A 21,190-nucleotide genomic window follows, 5' to 3' on the forward strand; every position below is an offset into this window, starting at 1 on the left:
TAGGGCACATAGATATAAAGGCAGATAAGGCAAAGAGTATCAGACACATACAACACACAAATGTTCGTTACAAGAATAGAAATGGCACATCAGCTCAAGGGGAGTTACAAAACTTTGAGGTATATATATAGATAGTTTTCATAGAATTTTGAGAAGTTTTGAAGTTTTGTATATATGCCGAACTGTATGCATATTTTACTTGAGGAGATTATACTTTGATATACTGCTAAGTGTTTTTGACACTCATGTCAAAGGGGGAGATTGTTGAATCTAAGCCTAGGTTTTGACTATTTCATGTCAACACACTTAAGATGTTTACTAAGTCCATGCCAAGCTAGTAACACATGCCGAGTAAAATATGTATAGATGTCGAGTAAATAGTTGATGTTAAGTAAGTTCAAGTGTGGAGCTAGACATAACTACAACAGGTGCCGAGTGAACTTCAAGTGCCAGGCAATCTTTAGGTGCTGAGTGAAGATCAGGTGCTGAGTCACTGTAGAAGCCGAGTGGAACAAGAATTGCTATAGGAGCTGAGTGAGCCAGTTTTTCTATATGAGCCGAGCATTAGCAAATAGTATGAGATGAGTAACATAGATTGGACATAGTTGTTTGTATTTGCATAAACACTTATATAAACCATTTTTTGAGCCGACATAGAAGAATCTCGAAGGATATTAAAGATAAGAGCGAATCTTTTACATTACCTATGCAATCAACATGCAGGCAATAAGAAAAATGGAGAAGGCATGCAACCAATAAGTGCATGAATTGAGCGGGAAATAAAGATTCAATATGGATCGTAGATTCATACCTAACCCTAAGTCTTTGAAATCTTTAAAAGGAGGACGAAACCCCATTGTATGTGTGAATGAGAGAAGTGTATGGGTGAGCTATAGAAAAATTTAGAGGGAAGTGTAAAAGATTTAGAAGAACATAGCAACATTGCAGCATTCAGTTGATCAAGAATAGAGTATCAAAATATCAAAGAGTGACATATCAGATCAAGCAAGGATCAGGTCAGTCAAAGTAGAACAAGGATCTGGAATCAGCAATTGGAGATTGTAAAGCTATCAGGTCAAAGACTTTCTAATACTCTCTAGCAATTGTATTAAATAATAGAAATCCTATGGACTTAGGTTGGCCTAGCAGCCATTTGTAAATCTTTTAACAGGGTGGCATTCCAAGTGAATGTACAAAAGTCCTTTAACCAGACCTACTTTTAGCAGGGTAGTGAAATCCTTTAACTAGGTCACTTTTTATAGAGTGTAAAAATATTTAACAAGATAGGTCTTTCATAGGGCAAACCATTGGAAGTGGTCAAACATTGTAACCTTGAACAGTTACACATTATTGTAGTGATATTTTGTGGGTGTCATCTCCACCCCAGTTTTACCTTCTCATTTTGGAGGGTTTCTAGGTTACCAAATTTGCGTGTTGTCTATTTTCATGCATGTCTTTACTTTTAAGTTTAGTAGATAGATTGGATGCATGTGGATGCTTTAGTTTTAAAAAAAAAAAATTGAAAAAAGGGTTAAAATTAGTTACTTCTTATTCACACACCCCCCCATCAGAAGTAAATCTTCCCACTTGTTAATTTCAACATCAAATCCTCTAACAAGGTGAAACCTAACAATTTCTTAAGTCTTTAACATGACAATAGAGTATATTATATATTATGGTCAAACATCATAACCTTAACTGGTTAACTTTATTACTGTAGTAGTGAAGATTTGTGGGTGTCATCTCCACCCTAGTTCTACCTTCACCTTGGAGGGCTTTTGTGTAACAAATATTGTGTTATGCATTATTATTTTCATGCATGTGATTGAATTGATTTACATGTTACATCAAGTTTACATTTATAGATTTGCATGCATAAGTTATTATTGGATGTGGATGAATATGTGAAAATGTATAAATTGTTATAGATTCTGATTCACCTCCCCCCTCTTAGTATCTAGTTTACTACTCCATAAATCAACAACTATTCCCATTTAAAGACTTCCAAATTGATTAAATAATGAAAACTAAAAAAACAAATACACCGAATCCCAAGTTGCCTATAAATTGTCCCCTTGCACTCCTAATTTATTTTCCTTTTCAATTATAATTATCCAATTGAAAAAAAATGACTAGTACTCTTAAACTTCTTTATGATGGAAGAAAAAAACGTACAAATTTGTAGAACTTTTTAAGATGAAATGTCAATAAGTTGATACATTCAATTTAGAAAATCTTACAAAAAAATATAAATCCCTACTTTCTAGATATGAAATTTTTGAATGTGTGTTTTGGCTAGCTAGTTTCCCTCTTTCACTTCTTAAAATTGTTTCAAAAGATCAAATTATCTTTTCAAAATTCCTACAAATATTTATTTATACTTATCTATTTTTCAATCCAAAATTGATTCAAGGAAATCAATAGATGTAACTATGAATTTAACATGACTACATTTTAAACATTCTCACTATTACAAATCTTGTACATTATTCCCTATACTTCATATATTTCTTAAAGATCTCTCCATGATACCACTACATAACCATTTAATTAATATTTTTTTGGGACAAAGCATCAAATTTTATTATATTTTAAATGATAAAGATCCCTCTATAATAATATTGCATAACAATCTAATACCTAGGTTGGTGTGTTTTTGGTGGCTAGTATTACCTCACCAACCTACTAAAATTTCACTACTACCAATGGGTAGTATTGGCACTCAACATAAAGGAAACTCCCACCATGAAACAAGTGCCAACCAATCTATTTAATATCATACAAAATTGAGAAGGCATTAAATTTCATTTTATTTTGAATGATAATAGTTAATGTTATACTCGTTGCCACCGGATTGGCATTTAATGTTAAGTCGTGGGGGTAATCCCTTAATTGTCACTGGATGTTCAATTAAATCTCAACAAGCTCCCAATTGGTGCTATACGAAGAATTCGTTGAGACTCTTTAGCATGTTACCGTTAAACTCAATTAATAATAAAAACGTGAAAAAAGATTTTGGTTCTTGTGTGAAACTGCAGTATACTCAATGGACATACGCAGAATAGCAAAAGGTTTACTAACTAAAACGAGGAAGATTGCCTTAGAGGAGAGCCTCTGTATTTTGTACGTAACGGTCATAATTTGAGATATGTGTCGTATACAAAATATATGTACGTCAAGAATAGTAGCGGATTAGTGAAGGGCGAGACCTAATTAACATCAAGACATTTCATATAATAAATTTGTTGGTTTGCACGCCCGCCAAAAAATACCTGTTCAGTTTACTATTTGGGTACAAGTACATTTGGCTTCTTTTCCTTTTTGTTTAGTTATTTACTTGTATGTATGTAATGAAATTAGGTTTTTGAATTATTATTTTTGTTCATGTTGAATCAAGGAAATGGTGATAAGGTTGATAGTGGGCATATCTCTTATTGATTTTCAAATGCAAATTGAATTGTAAAAGTTAAAGGAAGGTGGAGAATCTCTTCCAGCTGCAGCCTGTCTGGTGATGCCAAAATTCCATAAACTTTAGGGCCATTGCCCTTACGAGTTATTTTGTTTGTAGCCGTGTTTTTCTTTCGGGTATTTGTAATATATATGTTTTGTGTGTGAAAACATTTTACTATTGATTTATACAATGGAATTTTATTCAGTATCTGTCTGACAGCTACTTCCACCGTCCTGTTGCCTGCCTTGCCTGACTTGTGCTTCTTTATTTTGGTCCCTTTTTTCAAGCATTCTGCTTTTCAAATTTGCCCTTGCTTTTCTCCTCTCACCCACCAACCATCTTCACATATTTTTCATGCCAATTTAATCTCGTTATTCCTTTACTCACAGTCCTGTTTTTCTTGTCTTTACACCTTTTTTTTCAATCCCTCGTTAGATTATTTTATGTTACCTATGCTGTTAGGATTCTGTTTTTCTGTTTATCTAAAACCAATCCTCTTCATTCCACATTCCAAAAGTCTCTCGTTTCTCCTGTACATCTTCCTGCAATTAGTGGTCACTTTCAAAGTGTGCTGTATGTTATTTCATTCAATTCAGTGTATTTGTCTTTGAATTCTTTCTCCATGTAATGTACCCAAAACACTGCAATCGACTTTCTTTCACATTACTCGGGTAACCTTTGAAAAGACAGGAGCTTGTTGCTTTTTTGACCAGAAGTATTCCTTTCCTCTTACTCGATCCATTGCTTTGCCAACAAGTTTCTCTGTATTTTTTTCCCTCCCCCATACACCTACATATCTCCTTCCTCAATAACTATTACTTTCTTTTTAACCTTTTTAGTAGCCAAAGCTTGATTCACATAGGGCAACTTTGCTTGAAGAGGAAGAAGTTGGTTGCAGTTTCGGCAGTTTTTCCTCTGTTCGAGCTTACTGCAATAATTGGGGTGAAGAGGTATTTTGCTTCAGATCTTGTAGTTCTTCGTAGAGTGTTGCTCACGTGGAGGGCTTGGTATAGTAAAGAGGGATATATGTTGCGTTTCTGAAGCTGCAGGAGATTTTGAATTTGGGTTTAAAGACTTGGAGTGATTCTGTTTCTCTGAGAGTATTTGAGCTTTCAGAGCAAAGGTGTTCAGTTTATTGTGCCACTTGTTTGTCTAAAAGTAAGGATAAAGACACGATGTCTGCGCCCAAGCTTGAGGAAATCACCCATCCGCCACTGGAACAGCTGCAAGGCCTGGATTACTGCATAGATTCCAATCCCCCATGGCGTAAGCTTCTCTTCCTTTTCCCTGAAGTGTATTGTGTTGGCCTTCGTTTGTTAATAGTTTAAAACGCCGAGATTTTTGTCTATGCAATGTGATGTTGTATTGAAATGTCTCTCAAATGTAAAATTCTGCACGAAGTAGTCACCATCAAACTTTTATTTTGCACAGAATTTGTCAGTTTCATTGCATATGCCAGAATAAGCAGTCCACAAGAACTTTTCTGTTAACCGAATGTCATCACATTCGCATGCCTCAGATGAATTGGTCTATCCAATTTCATCATCAATCAATCATGTTCAACGACTTATTCTATATGAGCTTGAAGGGCTTTCTGGTTTATTTGTTGGCTTAGTTGACCAAATGGGCATCACTGAACTGCATTTCTCGGAAAAGACCAACAGCGCTTTCTTTTTCAGTATTATTAGCAACACGGGTAAAGCTGCACAAAAATGTGTGTCTATATTAAAGGCCATTTTCTATGAGAAATGTGGTTATTTGAGTTCCAATTTTGCATTCCCTTTGCCCGCATCAGGTTGATCTTTCAGCTTTTGGTTGCTTACCATCTGAAATTGGGAAAATATTTGATTGCATTCTCCAGAGATAGACTGAAATGTGTCACTTGACCGAGCAAAAATAGTATCAGAGAAAGCAGTAGGCTATTTTTAGTGAGGTTATTGAAACATCAGAACTTTAATTGCCTGGGTATATGAAGTCATCGTGCTTTCAATCTGAGAATCAGGCAAACGGAGAATTCTTGCAAATTTTTATCCCTATTTTGATACTTGAGCTCTGGAGAGTATAGAGGGTTTCATAGATGCAGCTCTTTCGTGAATACTTATCAATAGGCTTCAGAGTATTTTTTTTTCTTCTTTAATATTTATATGAATTTCTGGAATATTTATCTTGCAAATCAACAGACGATCTGATATTTATGTTACTTGATTTGTGTAGCTGAGACAATAATTTTGGCGTTTCAGCACTATATTTTGATGTTGGGAACTACAGTCATGATTCCAACTTTTCTTGTTCCTGCGATGGGGGGAAATGATGTAAGGATGTTTTCTCTGTAAGGTTTGGTTTTCTTATTTATGGAAATGTAAAGGTTAATATTTGCATGATAAACTCAATTGGTTTTTCATCTCATACAGGATGATAAGGTGCGAGTTATACAAACATTGTTGTTTGTTGCTGGCCTGAACACACTTCTGCAGTCACTATTTGGAACTCGTTTGCCCACAGTTGTTGGTGGTTCATTTACATTTATCATACCTATAATGTCCATAATAGATGATTCATCACTGAAGAATATTGAGGATGGGCATGAAGTAAGTTTGTTTAGAATTATCATTTATGGCAAAAGGATCAGAATTTACTTCCTTGTTGCGAATGTAGTATTCACAAAATATCTTGTATTTAAGCATCATAAATTCTGTATTTGTCCTTAGAATTTTTTTTTATGCTATGTTCTTGATAAGCTGCGCGGAGGTTTCTAATATTCCATCATTGCCCTTTGCAGAGATTTGTTCATACAATGCGCGCTATTCAAGGAGCTCTGATTGCTTCATCAAGCATACAGATCATTCTTGGTTACAGCCAACTTTGGGGCATCTTCTCTCGGTAATTAACTACATTGATTGTGCTTCAGTTTATTTCCCCTTCTCTGTACTCAATTCTTGAAATATCTTTAATTAGCTATGTGGGCTTTCAGAGGAATTCTTTCATTCACTTTAAATATTTTACAATCTTGGACCTTTATTTCAGGTTTTTCAGTCCTCTTGGTATGGCACCAGTGATCTCGTTGGTTGGACTTGGTTTGTTTGAGAGAGGTTTCCCAGGGGTAAGTGTATATTGCATTTACTGTGAGGCATTCTTTTGAGACATTTTAAAGAGTTATCTGAATTCTTTCTTAACCATACAATGTACTTGCCAAAGTCTTGTTGCTCTTAGCAGATTTTAGGCCATTGTTTTCTTAGTCTTCTTGTCAGTGTTGTAACTGCTCTGCATGTTATTTTACACAATCAGGTTGGTAAATGCGTGGAAATTGGTGTTCCAATGCTTATTCTATTCATTGGATTTGCACAGGTATAACTATGGTTTTTAATAATTTCCAAACTGTTTTGTGAAGCTTCCAAATCGCTCAAATTGTGCAGTTTCTTCTTTGTTGATTTCCCTTTCTTTGCTATCTCATGCAGTACTTGAAGCATATACATGCAAGAAACTTACCTGTCTTTGAGCGCTTTCCAGTGCTTATTTGTGTTACACTTGTGTGGGCATATGCACATTTGTTGACTGCAAGTGGTGCTTATAAGCATGTGCCTGTGATGACTAAGGATCACTGTCGCACTGATAGAGCTCACCTTATATCATCTGCTCCATGGTATTAAATGTGTTATATGCCATCATGGTTTTGCTGTTGACTTTTCTGGAAGCTATTGTTCAAAAGTTTTAGATTTCTGAAATTCTAGTTGGTGTAATGAAAGGATAATCAATTAAGTGATTGGCATTTTCAGAAATTTGGTTTATGTGGAAATGATTGACACAAGTTTTTGCCATACCAGGATAAAGTTTCCTTATCCTCTGCAATGGGGTGCACCTACTTTTAATGCGGGTCATGCATTTGGGATGATGTCTGCAGTTCTTGTTTCTCTTATCGAGGTTCAACGTTTACCATGTTTCTTTCCTTTTTTGCTATTTCTTAAATTGAATGAAACTTAGCAGTTGAACTAATTGGGTATGTAAATATACTGTGCTATATCTTGGGCACAAGGTAGAGTAAGAAATGTAAATTGCCCAAGGTAGAGTAAGAAATATAGATGTAATTTATCTTGTATCTCTTCCTAACGTTTTTAAAACAAAGTGCAGTCAACTGGGGCATACAAGGCTGCTTCTCGGCTTGCAAGTGCCACACCACCTCCTGCATATGTTCTTAGTCGGGGTATCGGTTGGCAGGTGAGCTAAACATGATTAGAAGGTACAATTTGCTTTAATGGATCTGCTGAGCATTTTTTCATTTATTTAATCATGGTGCAGGGTATTGGAATACTATTGGATGGTCTTTTTGGCACAGGAACTGGTTCAACTGTTTCTGTGTAAGTATGTTTTGTTTATTGCTACTACCTGAAAAACCTTATGCCTCAGATTTGTTTACTTTTAAAAATCCACCTAAAGAACATTATGATTTGGATATCTGAAATGGTGTTTCAGAGAGAATGTTGGAATTCTGGGAATTACAAGAGTAGGCAGCAGGCGTGTTGTTCAAATATCAGCTGGTTTCATGATATTCTTCTCTATATTAGGTTGGTGATAACTTTTCTTTCTTAGATGCACACTTCTGGAGTTATTCTTCTCATCATTTATTTATTTTGTATATATATTGTTGATGCAATTGTGTCCTTGTTTGTAGGCAAATTTGGAGCTCTTTTTGCATCAATACCTTTTCCCATATTTGCTGCACTATACTGTGTGCTCTTTGGGATTGTTGGTAAGTTTATATAACCAATTCCATTCAGCATTGCAGGCATAACATTGCAGGTTCTCTCGAATTCTAATTGTGTTGTTTCTTCCTTTTTTCCAGCTGCTGTTGGTATTTCCTTCATGCAGTTTACCAACATGAATTCCCTGCGAAATTTGTTTATCATTGGAGTTTCCTTCTTCCTTGGGCTTTCCATTCCTCAATATTTCAATGAGTTTTATGCTACATCTAGGCATGGCCCTGTGAATACCAAAGCAGGATGGGTAAGTTGAGAAGGCATCAATTCAACAGTGTGATTGTGGTTTTGATTTCAAAGGTTTAGATGTTCATGGCACAAATATTTAGTGGGCTGTCTTCCTAATTTGTTTTGCTCTTGGCTGCAGTTTAATGACTTCTTAAACACCATTTTCTCCTCCCCACCAACTGTGGCACTAATAATCGCAGTGTTTTTAGATAACACACTGGAAGTTGAGAAATCCAAAAAAGATAGAGGGATGCCATGGTGGGTTAAATTCAGAACATTCAGAGGTGACAGCCGAAATGAAGAGTTCTACACATTACCATTTAATCTGAACAAGTTTTTCCCTCCAACATAATTTTGAGGGTATACCTGCAAGAAGATTGTTGCAGTGGATGTACTATTATGGTTGTTGAAATTGGTTTATTAGGTTTGCATGCTAATTCATATTTGAGATGGTGGTGGATAATGATGGGTTTTCATCTCCCATTATTTGAGCCATCAATCTTCTTGCAATTTTGTGCATTGGTGGGATTTTCTCAGCCCATCAGAAAGGATAGTGGCCATTGCAACGGAATTCAGCCTTTTTTTTGTAGAGAAGCTATTTTTTGGTGTCTTCAAGCGTTCTCTAGCATAATCATCCCATTATTTTTTTCCCCTCATTATTCATGTCTGGCATTTGTGCAAGCAAGAAGGCATTTGCCACCTTGAAATCTATTTCCCTATCCCGTGCTTTCCATTAATTTGCCAGCACGTTTTGTTAATGACAACCACATCAATAAGGATGGAGTTGTGAACACAATCACTACCTTGAAATCTCATGAAAACTAAATGATGGGAGTATCTGGCATTGTTCTCTGTTTTGAGGATTAATGAGGAGGCTCTTTGCTGTAAATAATAAGTCCCATAGCTTCAAAATCATTGATTCAATGTGAACCTGAAAACTATGCAAAGAGGAATCTTGCTACAGATTGTACAATCAGCTGTTACAGAGAATGTCATCCAAATTCTGTTAAGCTGCAGTTTCAATAATGCCAGAAAGCTGTTAAATGTTAGAAATGAAAAAATTGTGAAATTTCACGTAATATTTTAGCAGAGGGTTTGAATTTCAAAGAACATACATAGTGATGCACATATCTCTTCAGCAGAGATTTGTTAAGGCCCTGTGGGCACTTTTTAATCTACTCTGCAACCACACCCTTTTAAATAGTGCGATTAAATAGGTATTCTGTTGCATTTGATGATATAGTATACTGGGTGCGTCTGAAATTAATTTGTGATCATCATCTGTTTTTGATAAGAATGGATTTAGTCATAGCGCAAGCGTTATTATAATTGAATGGTGGCATATGAAGTTGAATCTAAGATGTGGTCTAATAATTATGGACAGTCTGAAGTTGCTTCTGGATTCAACTGTGTTGCTGTCTTTTCATCAACATTTGGGATCACACTCTGTGAATATTCATGTATAAATGGAAAAAGGTTTCAAATTGAGTGTAGAATCCACCAAGGGGACATCAAGTCCTGACATTCTGTTCATGCCCGTATGCCTATCCTGTTCATGCCCGTATGCCTATCCCTAGCTAATGGATAATTTTGAAAGCCAGGACAAAATTATTGTGAATTTGAAACCACTTCAAAATATGAAATCTGGTATCTATGGAGATTGTACCGTTACCACCCAGTCCAAAGCCATATTTTGTACCTGTAAAACATGTTAGACTAACATGACCCATGTGACAAGCTTAGAATCATGGGTAAAGGCATATTTTGTACGAGTAAAACTTATTATACAAATATGCCCGATATGGCCAGGTTAGAATCATGGGAGTAGGGCCAATTTTGTGCCAGTACAATGTGCAAGACGATTCGACCCACATGATCAGATTAGAACTCAGAATCATCAACATGCATACTCAGAGGTAAAGGGCCTTTGTAAGAACGCAAACCACAGCCCAGCATAATGATTCCAAGTAGAGAAAAGTTGTATAGATTCATTACAAGGTCATTTTGATTTTCTAAACTCAAAGTCTGGGTAAAAAACTGTTTTTGGAATCACAAGATGCAACCCCATAATCTAATGAAGAACTATATATAGTTTCCCGAAAATTTGAAAAATTATTTCTATGATAGATGATTGAAAAATAACCACTTACTCAAATTCTTGTTAGTCCCTGCCTTTTAAAAGGCAGAGAACTAATGTTTTTTTTAACCTCCTATTAATTTATCCCAGACAAACTCATGATATTTTTCAAAATTTTCTAAAGGTTGATGTGAAGTTTGATTTAAAATTTAATTATTAAATACTTATTCTCATTTTATGATTGGTTATGTGGCAATTTCTTGAAGTTTATTTCGAATTTCGTAAGCCAAAAAATAGAGAAAATTTACAAGCAGTCTGTGTGCAAGTTTCTAGGTTGCTCCATCTAAAGCACTTAACGCTCCATCGAAAAGAATCCAAGGGGGCTGGAAGGCGTTATACTCTTTACAAAACAAGTGCAGGAACGCAGAATTATGGGATTGGACGACCATGAAAACTCTGTTTGGTTTGCTGGTCACTCCGGTTATTCTATACGGATGTGAAGTGTGGGGCGGTAGTATGTCCAAACAGAAATGGCGGCAAGTAGAAAGAATTCAAAAACACTTTATCACATGCAATCTTAAAGTCAAGACCACAGTTCCGTATGAAATCCTTTTGGCGGAGGTGGGTTCCTTTCCATTAGAAGCCGTCGCATTGACCCGAATGCTAAGCTATTTAAAGAAAACCCAAGGTCTAGAAACACATCGTTGGCCCAAGTTGGTAATAGAGGAAAAACTTGTGAGGCGGAAAAGCACATGGATGAAACAAAATGACAAATGGATGCAAAAATGGGATATCAACATCCAAGCTTGCCCAGATAACATTAAAGAAATAAAAAAGTTTGTCAATGAAAAATTTCGCAATATTCTGTGGACAAGACACATAGGGAGGAAAAAATCTTATTACATTAAAGAATTTAATCCCACTTCTAGACATGATGAAAAGGCCTATATAAGGGCACCTATTAACTGGAAAGCAAAAATGTTGATGGCACAAATTAGAACTAGTTCACATCAGCTGCGATGTGAAACTGGTAGATGGCAAGTCCCAAAGGAAGAGTGGGCAGACAAAACATGTTTATTTTGCAATATGGGAACAGTGGAGACAGAGCAACACTTTGTCATGGAATGCTTGGCTTACAACGACATCAGATCTGATTATACAAAAATTCTGCAGAACAAGGACTTCAACTATTTATTTGAGGAAGATCAAGTGAAGAGAACAGCGGAGTTGATTATCAAAATTCAGAGAAGAAGAGACAAGTTAACCAAAACTTTGCAACTGACTAGTTTGGCTCCTGACTCGGGAGGGCGATTGCATGGGTCCCATAGACTACTTTAGTCTCGTGGACGTCATTAAAATCTATCATATCATATCATATCAATCTCCACAAACTGCGTACATCAGATTTAAACTACTAATAATAATAGGGCCAAATCTCGTTTAGTGTGAATCCTAGCGGAAACCCATGTGACCAGCTAGCAACCGATTTACCCTGGGATGGTCCGTTGTATTGACCCACGCATGGAGACCACCAGGGAGCTTATCAAGTGAATCATGAGATTATCCCTTTATAGATATTTATAGCTTGATTCATTTTATTGTTAAATTGTTTTAAAAATAATAATTTTGCAAATATCGAAAATATTTTATGGGCTCGTGTTTAGATGGTTAACTTTTAACATAGATTTTTTATTAATTGTAGAAGAAATTGATAAATATATTTTTTTAAATTATATTTTAGATCTTGAGAGAATATAAAGGTAAAGATATATAATCATTTTTAATTGTAATTTGAAAACATTATAACAGCTATTTAGTTTTAATAATTATTAAAAAAAAATTAAAACAATCATAAAAAAAATTAAAATTTTGAAAATTTAAAATTTAAAATATATTTGATGTTAATACTTCAAATTAAGATTGTGTTTAGTGATGTAAACTCATACAAGCTTTAAATGGCATATACAGTACAACTCAATTTTTCATTTACAAATATAGTGATGTAAGCTTTAAATGTCATATATAGTAGAAGTCAAATTCAAATTTTCACATTTACATCACATCAAGATTTAATATATTAACCATATGATTCACAAAATTTTCCTAAACTTAATTTTTATATATCTATAAACTAATAAAAATTAACTTAACATTGCTACATAATTATAATCAAATATATTTTATAATACATAAATGTTAATCTTTTCTCAAAAGATATCAAACAAATATCCAGAACTAATATCAAAATATTAATATTGTCTATTCACATATTATATTTCTAAGTAATATTACGTATATTTAGTTATAATAATTTCTCATACTTTTTGCAGTAGGCAAGGGACTCATGCTCCATAGAGCTCTTGTTAATATGGTGCTCGTATTACGACTTAATAACGTTTATGTAAGAAGCTCTTGAAATAATTTCCATCCCTTCAATTTTGATTTCCAAGACCCTTTTCAGGTCTTAATTAAAATCATACGACGTTGGTGCACAATATTAAAAAATATCTGAAAGGGGATTTATATCATCACATTGTGACCAAAATACAAATATCTATGTGGTGAATGGTCATTGTATTTGGGTCATTAGAAAAGCATAATAAAATCTAAAACTAGCAATCCATTTAAAAGTGCAATGGGTATGTAGAAGAGATATTGAAGTATAATTAGGGAAAATAAATAGTCTAATTTCTATTTATACTAGTATGACTTGTAAGATCTATTAGTAGACAATTTAGTGAATGTTATTTTAAAAAACAATTTTCTAATTAAGAAGGTAAACACACTTCATTACCATAAACATACAAGGTCAAAACCCAAACTATAAACACAACCCTATAAGCCCTATCATATAAAAATTCTAAATTCAACCATAAAACTAACCATATTCTTTAATCTAGCTTCAATTCAAACCTTAATCCTTATCCTAATTGAAATCCTAACCATATTAATAACTGTCAGCCAAATGGCCTTCCCACCAAAAAATTGAATTCAAGGCTTAAGCATACCCTAATGTTCATATATTTGAAATTTCAAATATTAGGGCACACAAGAATATTTTGGTTATGTGCATTACATCTTAAGTCCCAAGGTTAATTCATGTTTTAATATTTCTGCAGGGCCGCAACTTTCCCTACCGTCAAATCTTCCTAGATCTATGATCGTCGCCTTGCCACCTTATGGAGTTACAAAGGTTTTATGGAAGGTGACAAAGCGATAAATGAACAAGTAGCAGGGTAGACCCTCTTCCTCAATTCTGACAAAGTGCATTGTACACCTTCCTAGCCATTGATCTTCCTTGGCTCAACGGTCGTTGCTATGTCATTATAGAAAGCTACAAGTATTTTAATTCATGCGACATTGTGAGCGCTTGCCACATGGTCAATTTTAGATGGTGGGCCACAAAATGACAAAAGTAATGTCAGCACAAACTGACATACAAACATTTTCCCATTGGCCAGAAGTTTCAAGGGGCACATAGGAGATTTAATGACAGGTTCCGCCGTAGATCTCTTGCAGGTCTATGGTGATCGCCTTGTCGCCAAAAGGAAATGCAATGCCCTTAGCTATAGCGACAAAGCGAGGAGATGATGCTTGTCTAGGTGGGCATAGGGGCATAAGCAAAAGAGGGTGCACATGCTATTTTGAGCTATGATGCTACGATGGGCAGTATGTCGAGAGATCTCAAAGACCATTCATGTAGGTCATGATCTTATGATACATGGTTTGTCGTAAGATCATGACGGTCAAATTTCCTATTGTCGATGCTGCACTAGTAGAGGAAAGGGGTGATCATAAGGTCGTAAAGGGCTCAAAAGGCATGTTCTGATGCTATGATACATGGTTTATCGTATAGTTGTAGAGCTATTTTTATGGGCTCGCGACACTATAATACAGAGTTTTCCAACAATTGTAAGATTGTAGGTGCAGCTAAGGAAGTCTTCCAAAGGCACAAAGGCGAAGGTTCGTCATAGCATCATGGCGATTGCAAGATTGTAAGGAGAATTCAAGGGTGTCCCCGACCATAAGATACATTGGCGATCGTAGGATTGTAAATCCTAGGTTAACTTGATAAAGATGTTTCAATTGTTCAAGCTGGATAAGAAAAGGGTCTCCAACCAATAAAATTGCAAGAAAGGTACATGGTGAGCGTTGAATGTAATTGACTTGCTAAGACATCTGACTTGGTGTGATGATAGAAAAAAGGAAAACGACTCTTTAATGGCAGATCAAATATTTTATTGTCTGCAGATTGCTTTTAGCATCCCCATGCCTAATAAATGTAAAAGGGGCATGCACTCATCACCTGGTTATCCATCTACCCAACTATGCATTGATTGACGCTGTTTCCATCACTTCAAGGTTTACTTTAGTTAGGGTTTCCATGATTTTCATGCCTCTACAAGTGTACCAAATCAAATCTATTGTTTGGATCATCTTTATTGTCCTTTGAGCACTTAATGGCAATGGTTGTGGACTAATTTTAGTTAGAAATATCTCAGTTATGCTTGAACTATAAAAGATAGGTTGCAATTCTTTCTTAGGGTTGACTCTTCTCAGTTTTCTCTAGCATTGCTCTGGCACGCTACTGTAAATTCCCTTTGCCTTTGAACTGTATGACATTTTGCCTTATCTCCTTCAGCAATTGATGTATTAATAATATCAGATTTCCACAATCCATTGCTAATGATGATGTTGCTTTTGGATTTGATTGTGTAAGTATTTTTGTCATCAATGTTTCAGATCACACTCTATGATCCATCATTAGGATGAGAGAAAGGATGAGAGAAGGATGTATTGTGCAAGACCTATTTGCCTCTCATTAGTGTATTGTGGATATCTACAATTTTGCATGATTGTATCTCTTTGACCTATGAATGATATATAAGTTAATCTCATCTTCCTCATGTCATTTATTTGGGTTTTCTAATTTGCATGTGATTGTTAGATTAAAACAAGTCTGGATGTGTATATCTTTTGGTGTTAGGATGGTTCCAAAGTGTATGTATGGGCAAAGATTGGTTTGAACACTCTATTTTGGTGCATCACCCCTTAGGTTAGAATAGACAGTTTTTCTTTCTTGCATCTCCTTCTCCCTTTTCCTCTCCAAGTGTAGTTAGGTGCACCCTGATAGTAAAGGAAGTTGGCCTTCTCTGGAGACTCAACCTCACAATTCAAGTCCCACAACTTGGAAGTTGTTTCCATGTTTCACAAGGTTGTCCTTAGGTAAAAAATTTGGACAAGGGTGCAAATTTTTATGACAACAATAACCATGACATTGTTGGCATTATGATACATTTTTGTCATTAGTTACAACACTTATTGGATTCTGAATGCTTACCAAGCTCTCACCGGAAGCCAAGCTTTACCTAGTTATCAGAGTTTACCGAGTGATCAAGGTGAACAAAGAAGTCAGTGTTTACCGAGTGATCAAGGTGAACAAAGCAGCCAGTGTTTACCGAGTGTTCGAGGTAAAGAAAGGAATCAATTTTACCGAGTGAAAATGTACTTAGTATTGACCGAGAACTTTGTGATAACCGAGCTCAGACGGTTATCAAGGAAATTAATTTTACCGAGCTCAGACGGTTATCAAGGAAACCAACTATCACCGAGTCACAAGGTTCCATCGAGTGTTTCCTTTGATCACCGAGCTACAGTTCAGATAGAAGTATTCACTGAGTGACATCTCTTCTACCGAGTCTCCAGTGGTTACCGAGTTCAGAACTACTCGATATGTTTAGTATGGACCGTGCCTTCACTTCTACCGAGTGCATGACGATGTCGAGTAACGCAGTGGACGCCGAGTATCAGAAGGACACCGAGTCAGTTCAGTGAACCCGAGTTTTTACCTTGGGCCGACATTGTATAGAGATTTGCACTTGTTGTTTTGGCCAACCTTGCATGCATTGTTTATTTGGATGGTATATATATACAATCACTCAAATGTAATGAAAGAAGAAACAGGAACAAAGGAATGAATAAAAGTATGAAAGTGTGAAAATGTGAAAGTGTGAAAGTGCGAAAGAAATACATGCGTGCGAAAGTATGTGTGCTGAGTTGTGAAAATATTCAGCAAGGTCAAGTTTTGGAGCAGAAAAGTTTTATCTATCACATCAAGGTGAATCAGAGCATAGCGGATCTTATCAGCAACCAGTTGCAATCAGATCCACTGTTTCATTCTAACAGGTGAATCCGTTTTTGTAAATCCTTTAACAAGGTAGACTTAACAGTCTTTTGTAAATCTCCTAACAGAGTGCATACTTTATTGTATGTTTGTAAATCCTCTAACAAGGTGGATCTAGCAATCCTTTGTGCTCCTAACAGGGCAGATCACCAGAAGTGGTCATTGTAAGCCTTAACCGGCCAACTTCATACTGCAGTAACGAAGCTTTGTGGGTTTCATCCCCACCCCAGTTTTACTTTCTATTTGGAAAGTTTCTGGGTCACCAAATCTGTGTGTTCAAGTGTTGCAAATGATTTTTCATGCTTACAGTAGGTTACTTGGATGAATGGTGAATATATCAGTATGCAGTTTTATTGTTAAAATTTTAGAAGTTACTGATTCACCCCTCCCCTCTCAGTAACTTGTCATATGTTGAATATTTCCAACAATTGGTATCAGAGCCTAGTTGGTTCTCAAGATAAAAGTTTCACAGCTTGAACAAAGATCAAGGACAATGGAGATATTCAGACTTGACAAAACTATTGAGAATGAAAAGCTAGATCTGAAAATGGCCATGGCTCAACTCAATGAAGCAAAAGAGCATCTTTCACAATCCTTGAAAAGAAGAAAAGAACTTGCAAAGTAGATGAATGACCATCAGTATGTTGAAGAAAAGATTGAAGATCTCTCACCATCAAATAGTTCAGATGAAGCTGACAAAGCAATCAAAGAACTTTTAGAAAAGAATGGATCTCTGCAGGAAGAAGTAAGAAAGCTCAAAAGGGAACAAGGAATCTAGTCCATCAGGCTATGCGAAATCTTGGAGCAAAGGAACAAGGCAGCTGAAGACTTAGAGGTAAGGAATAATCAATCCTCTCAGCTTGAAAATCTTGTAACTCAATTATCTAATGCAAATGAAGAAATTATGAATCTGAGATCTGAGAATGAGAATTTGAGAAATGACTTAATTACTGAAAGACAAATCAATGCAAGCTTACAAAGTGATCTAATCTCTGAAAAACAAGTCAATGAGAGATGGTAAAATCTCAAAAGGACATGGATCAATTGAATCTGCAAAATGAAGAAAACTTTCATAAACAAAATAGTAAAGCAGGCCTTGGATACAAGGAAGAAGGTGAATCCTCAAAACAGGGTACTCAAAAGAATCAAAAACCTACTTGCAGCCACTGTGGTAAGATAGGTCATACATCTAACAAATGTTGGAGCAATGGAAAAGGAAAATTTAATGGAAAGTGCTACAATTGCAATCAACATGGACACAAACCCAATGAATGCAAAGAGAAACCAAAATTTGAAGGTAAATGTCACAAATGCCAAAAGCAAGGTCATAAGGCATCACAATGCAAATCCAAATCATTTAATCCAGCTGAACAACTTGTCAAAGCAATATTTGGTTGGGACTACAACACTTGGTGCAGATGTCATTATTGTGGAGAATATGGTCATACTGGCATAAACTGTGCAAGGCATCACTTAAGAAAAAGGGATACCACTGTAAGATGTTATACATGTACAGAACTTGGTCATATATCTAAAAATTGTATGAACATAAAGAAAGTCGAGGATGAGAAAAAAATCAAAGTAGACAATATTCGGAAGCAAATGAAGCAGCAATGGATTCCAAAGTCTACCGAGCCAGATAATTCAAGTAATGGAATGGTCACTCAAGAAGTGAGTGACTCTCCCATTTCCAATTAAGACTCATCAGATAAGACCAGGACTGTATCTACAAAGCAATATCCTAAGCAGTCCTAGAATGAAAATATGATCAAATCAGTATTTCAGATACATCAGGATCATGGTCGATACATGACCTTACCGAGCTCAGTCAGGTGCAATAAGGCTTCTTTCACCAAGTTGCACTTACCGAGCATGGTTGGTTCTTCTCTTACCGAGTTAAGGGCGGTTTAACCTATTTTCTTTTGGTCACCGAGTTGCGAAGTTTAAGCCGAACTAGTGGATGACAGTCTGTCGATCGCAGCTACCTTTGTACTGAACATTAATAGCGAATTTTTCATCAAAAGGGCAGATTTCAACCTCATTTTTCACCACGAATTCGAAAAAAAAAAGGGGCTTTCAAGCGAGTTCAAGTGATTTGAAGAGATTTTCCAGCGAAGTATTCTTATGAAATCTTTTCACTCACCGAGCAGCAATGGCTTCCGCAAGCACCAGCAGCAGCAAGGCGAAGAGAGGTTATGAAATGCTTGTGAAGGGAGTCGAATGGAAGGCGCCCAATTTCAAAATTTTTCCTGCCATCGCTGAATCACTCGACCCGCATGGAGCTCAATCGCAGATCCTTCCAAAGGTACTTCTAATCAATGATATTCGTACTCATTTCAAGTGTACTGTGCAAGAAATAGGGACACTAGATATGGATAGCACCCTAGCCGAGTTATGCGTGGATGGAACCCTAAAACCTTAGTTCAAACATTTGGAAACCAAAGGCTTAACCCATATCCCGCATCTGCCAAGAAGTTTCCAAGTAAAATGGGTGAGGTATATCTTGAGTCGAGTGCATAATGGTCAGTTGTGGTTGGAACAACCAGTTTTGATAACCAAGAAGATGATTCACAAAATCACGGGTCTCCCGATGCTCAGCAAAGCCAAAACCACCAAAACCCTAGGACGGGATGAGTTACAGAGGAAAACTCAAGCTGAATGGGATGGCAGAGGTTTAAAGCTCAACAAAGTTTCAGATATAGAACTGAAATTTGGTATTTGTGTTATTGCATACAGACTATATAGTTCTAGCAGGCTGAATAGTGTACCTTGCGAGGCTGTAGATTTGGCATATAAAATTGTAAAGAAAAATATGGAGTTTGACCTAGCTGATGTGCTATTAAAACAATTCAATAAAAACATGGAAAGCATAAGGACTGCAAAGACAAACCCTTGTAAATTTGGTTCTTTGCTAGTTTGTTTATTTTTCTATGTACAGAAATTCTTTCCATCTAAGGGTGTAGTATGGAGGAAAGATACTCCAATTTTGTATCAAATAAATGAATTCATAGTAGAAATGGGTATGAATTTTGACAAAGTAATGGATAATTATTTTGAAGATTTCAAGGAAAGGATGAACAACAGATTCAGAATACCTCCAAAACTTGTTGAAGAGTATAAGGATGATGTCTGTTTCATGGTTGACTATGACAAAGTGTACATACAGGCAGTTAGACCTCGAGTTGCATGGGTGAAACCTCTTCTATATGAGGTAAATATTGATGAAACAAGGGATATCATTGAAGCACTGGTAAATGAGCCAGTAGACCCAAGGCAACGAATTTTTGGTACTTATGATGAAGCAAAGGCTAGAATTGAACTGGAAATCAAAATTCCACAGGCCATCAGCAAAGGTAAGAGGAAAGTGGCCAAACTGAAAACTGAAATGAGTCCTCTTATGCTCACCGAGGGAAAAGGTGAAGATAAAAAAGGTGAAGAAGAAGAAGAAGGAGAAAAAGAATCAGAAAAAGAGCAACCGGCAAAGAAGAAAGGCAAGGTAATCATTACCAAGCCCAAGAAGTAGCCTACTGCAGTATTCACTCGGAGGACGAGAAAAGGTATTCAGGAACCTGTATTGGTCAAACCTGCACCTACATTCGAGCAAAGGCTCAAATCATTGGAAGAAGGAGCTGGCATCGCAAATTTCAAGGCATTGAGATTTGAGACAAGGACTGATGCAGAGAAAATGCAAATTGAGGAACTGGTACTTAACAAAATGGGAAAATGAAAATACTCCCCGGACCAGATTGATCCTCATATCTCTAAAGAACTACTGGAGAGAGTACAGCCAAGATGGGAGTTAGCCACCAAGACGGTAAAAGATATATATGAGCAATCCCTGAAGAATCTTCGGCCTAGTCTCACTGGAGCAGAGGTAAAATCTGAATTGAAAACCTATGAAGGTAAAATGATGATCAGATTCCACACCTGTTTGATTTTGATCAAAGATATAGAGCATGTTGTAAATGATGCTACAAACATGTGGAAAAACATCTATCATCTACATAAGCCCAGTGTAGACCCAGTAGAAATAAAGGATGATGACAGCAGCAGCAGCAGTGATGAATCAGATAGCGCTCCATCCATCACAGTTACACCAGGAGAGTTGCATGCAATGATGGAAGAGAAAGAGGAAGAAGACAAAGAGGAAGAAGCTGAAGAGGAAGATAAGGAGGATGATACGGTAAAAATTGCAGCAGCAGTTATTGCATCTCTTCCTCACTCCCCAGCTAAACCTGTGACATCATCAAGGTTGGAGTCAGCTTCAGCAGGTTCATCTACACCAGATTTACCATCTACACCTACCATATCTCAGCTCCAGGTATCATCAGTGGAAGTGACTACCACTTCATCTACCGAGCTGCATCCCTCTTCATCTACCGAGTTGGCCTCCTCGACTCCATCATCATCAGTTGGTATTGCTGTGAGTTCTCCAATTTTGACTACTCCAATTTGTTCTACAATTTTGTCGCCATCTACTTCAGGCACAGTGAGCTTAG

General features: G+C 36.3%; 1 protein-coding gene across 1 annotated transcript; it reads left to right on the forward strand.

The window, feature by feature from the left end:
* Positions 1-3,841: 3,841 nt before the first annotated feature.
* On the forward strand, positions 3,842-9,509 carry LOC149559306 (nucleobase-ascorbate transporter 1-like). Its single transcript, XM_089833215.1, has 14 exons — positions 3,842-4,717; positions 5,666-5,763; positions 5,863-6,039; positions 6,231-6,331; positions 6,476-6,551; positions 6,737-6,796; positions 6,907-7,091; positions 7,273-7,369; positions 7,577-7,663; positions 7,745-7,803; positions 7,919-8,010; positions 8,118-8,195; positions 8,289-8,449; positions 8,570-9,509. The coding sequence occupies exons 1-14, from the start codon at positions 4,627-4,629 to the stop codon at positions 8,780-8,782; spliced, it is 1,575 nt and encodes a 524-aa protein (XP_089689341.1). The 5' UTR covers positions 3,842-4,626; the 3' UTR covers positions 8,783-9,509.
* Positions 9,510-21,190: the final 11,681 nt, after the last annotated feature.

This window comes from Cupressus sempervirens, chromosome 5 (assembly GCF_028749045.1).
Source record: "Cupressus sempervirens isolate cs-2001-9-10 chromosome 5, ASM2874904v1, whole genome shotgun sequence".
NCBI classification, from domain to species: Eukaryota; Viridiplantae; Streptophyta; class Pinopsida; order Cupressales; family Cupressaceae; genus Cupressus; species Cupressus sempervirens.

Coding starts and splice junctions, on each gene's coding strand:
- LOC149559306 (XM_089833215.1), top strand. CDS start 4,627: ATGTCTGCGCCCAAGCTTGAGGAAATCACCCATCCGCCACTGGAACAG. Junction 7,370..7,576: donor TTCTTGTTTCTCTTATCGAG/GTTCAACGTTTA, acceptor AACAAAGTGCAG/TCAACTGGGGCATACAAGGC. Junction 8,450..8,569: donor TGAATACCAAAGCAGGATGG/GTAAGTTGAGAA, acceptor TCTTGGCTGCAG/TTTAATGACTTCTTAAACAC.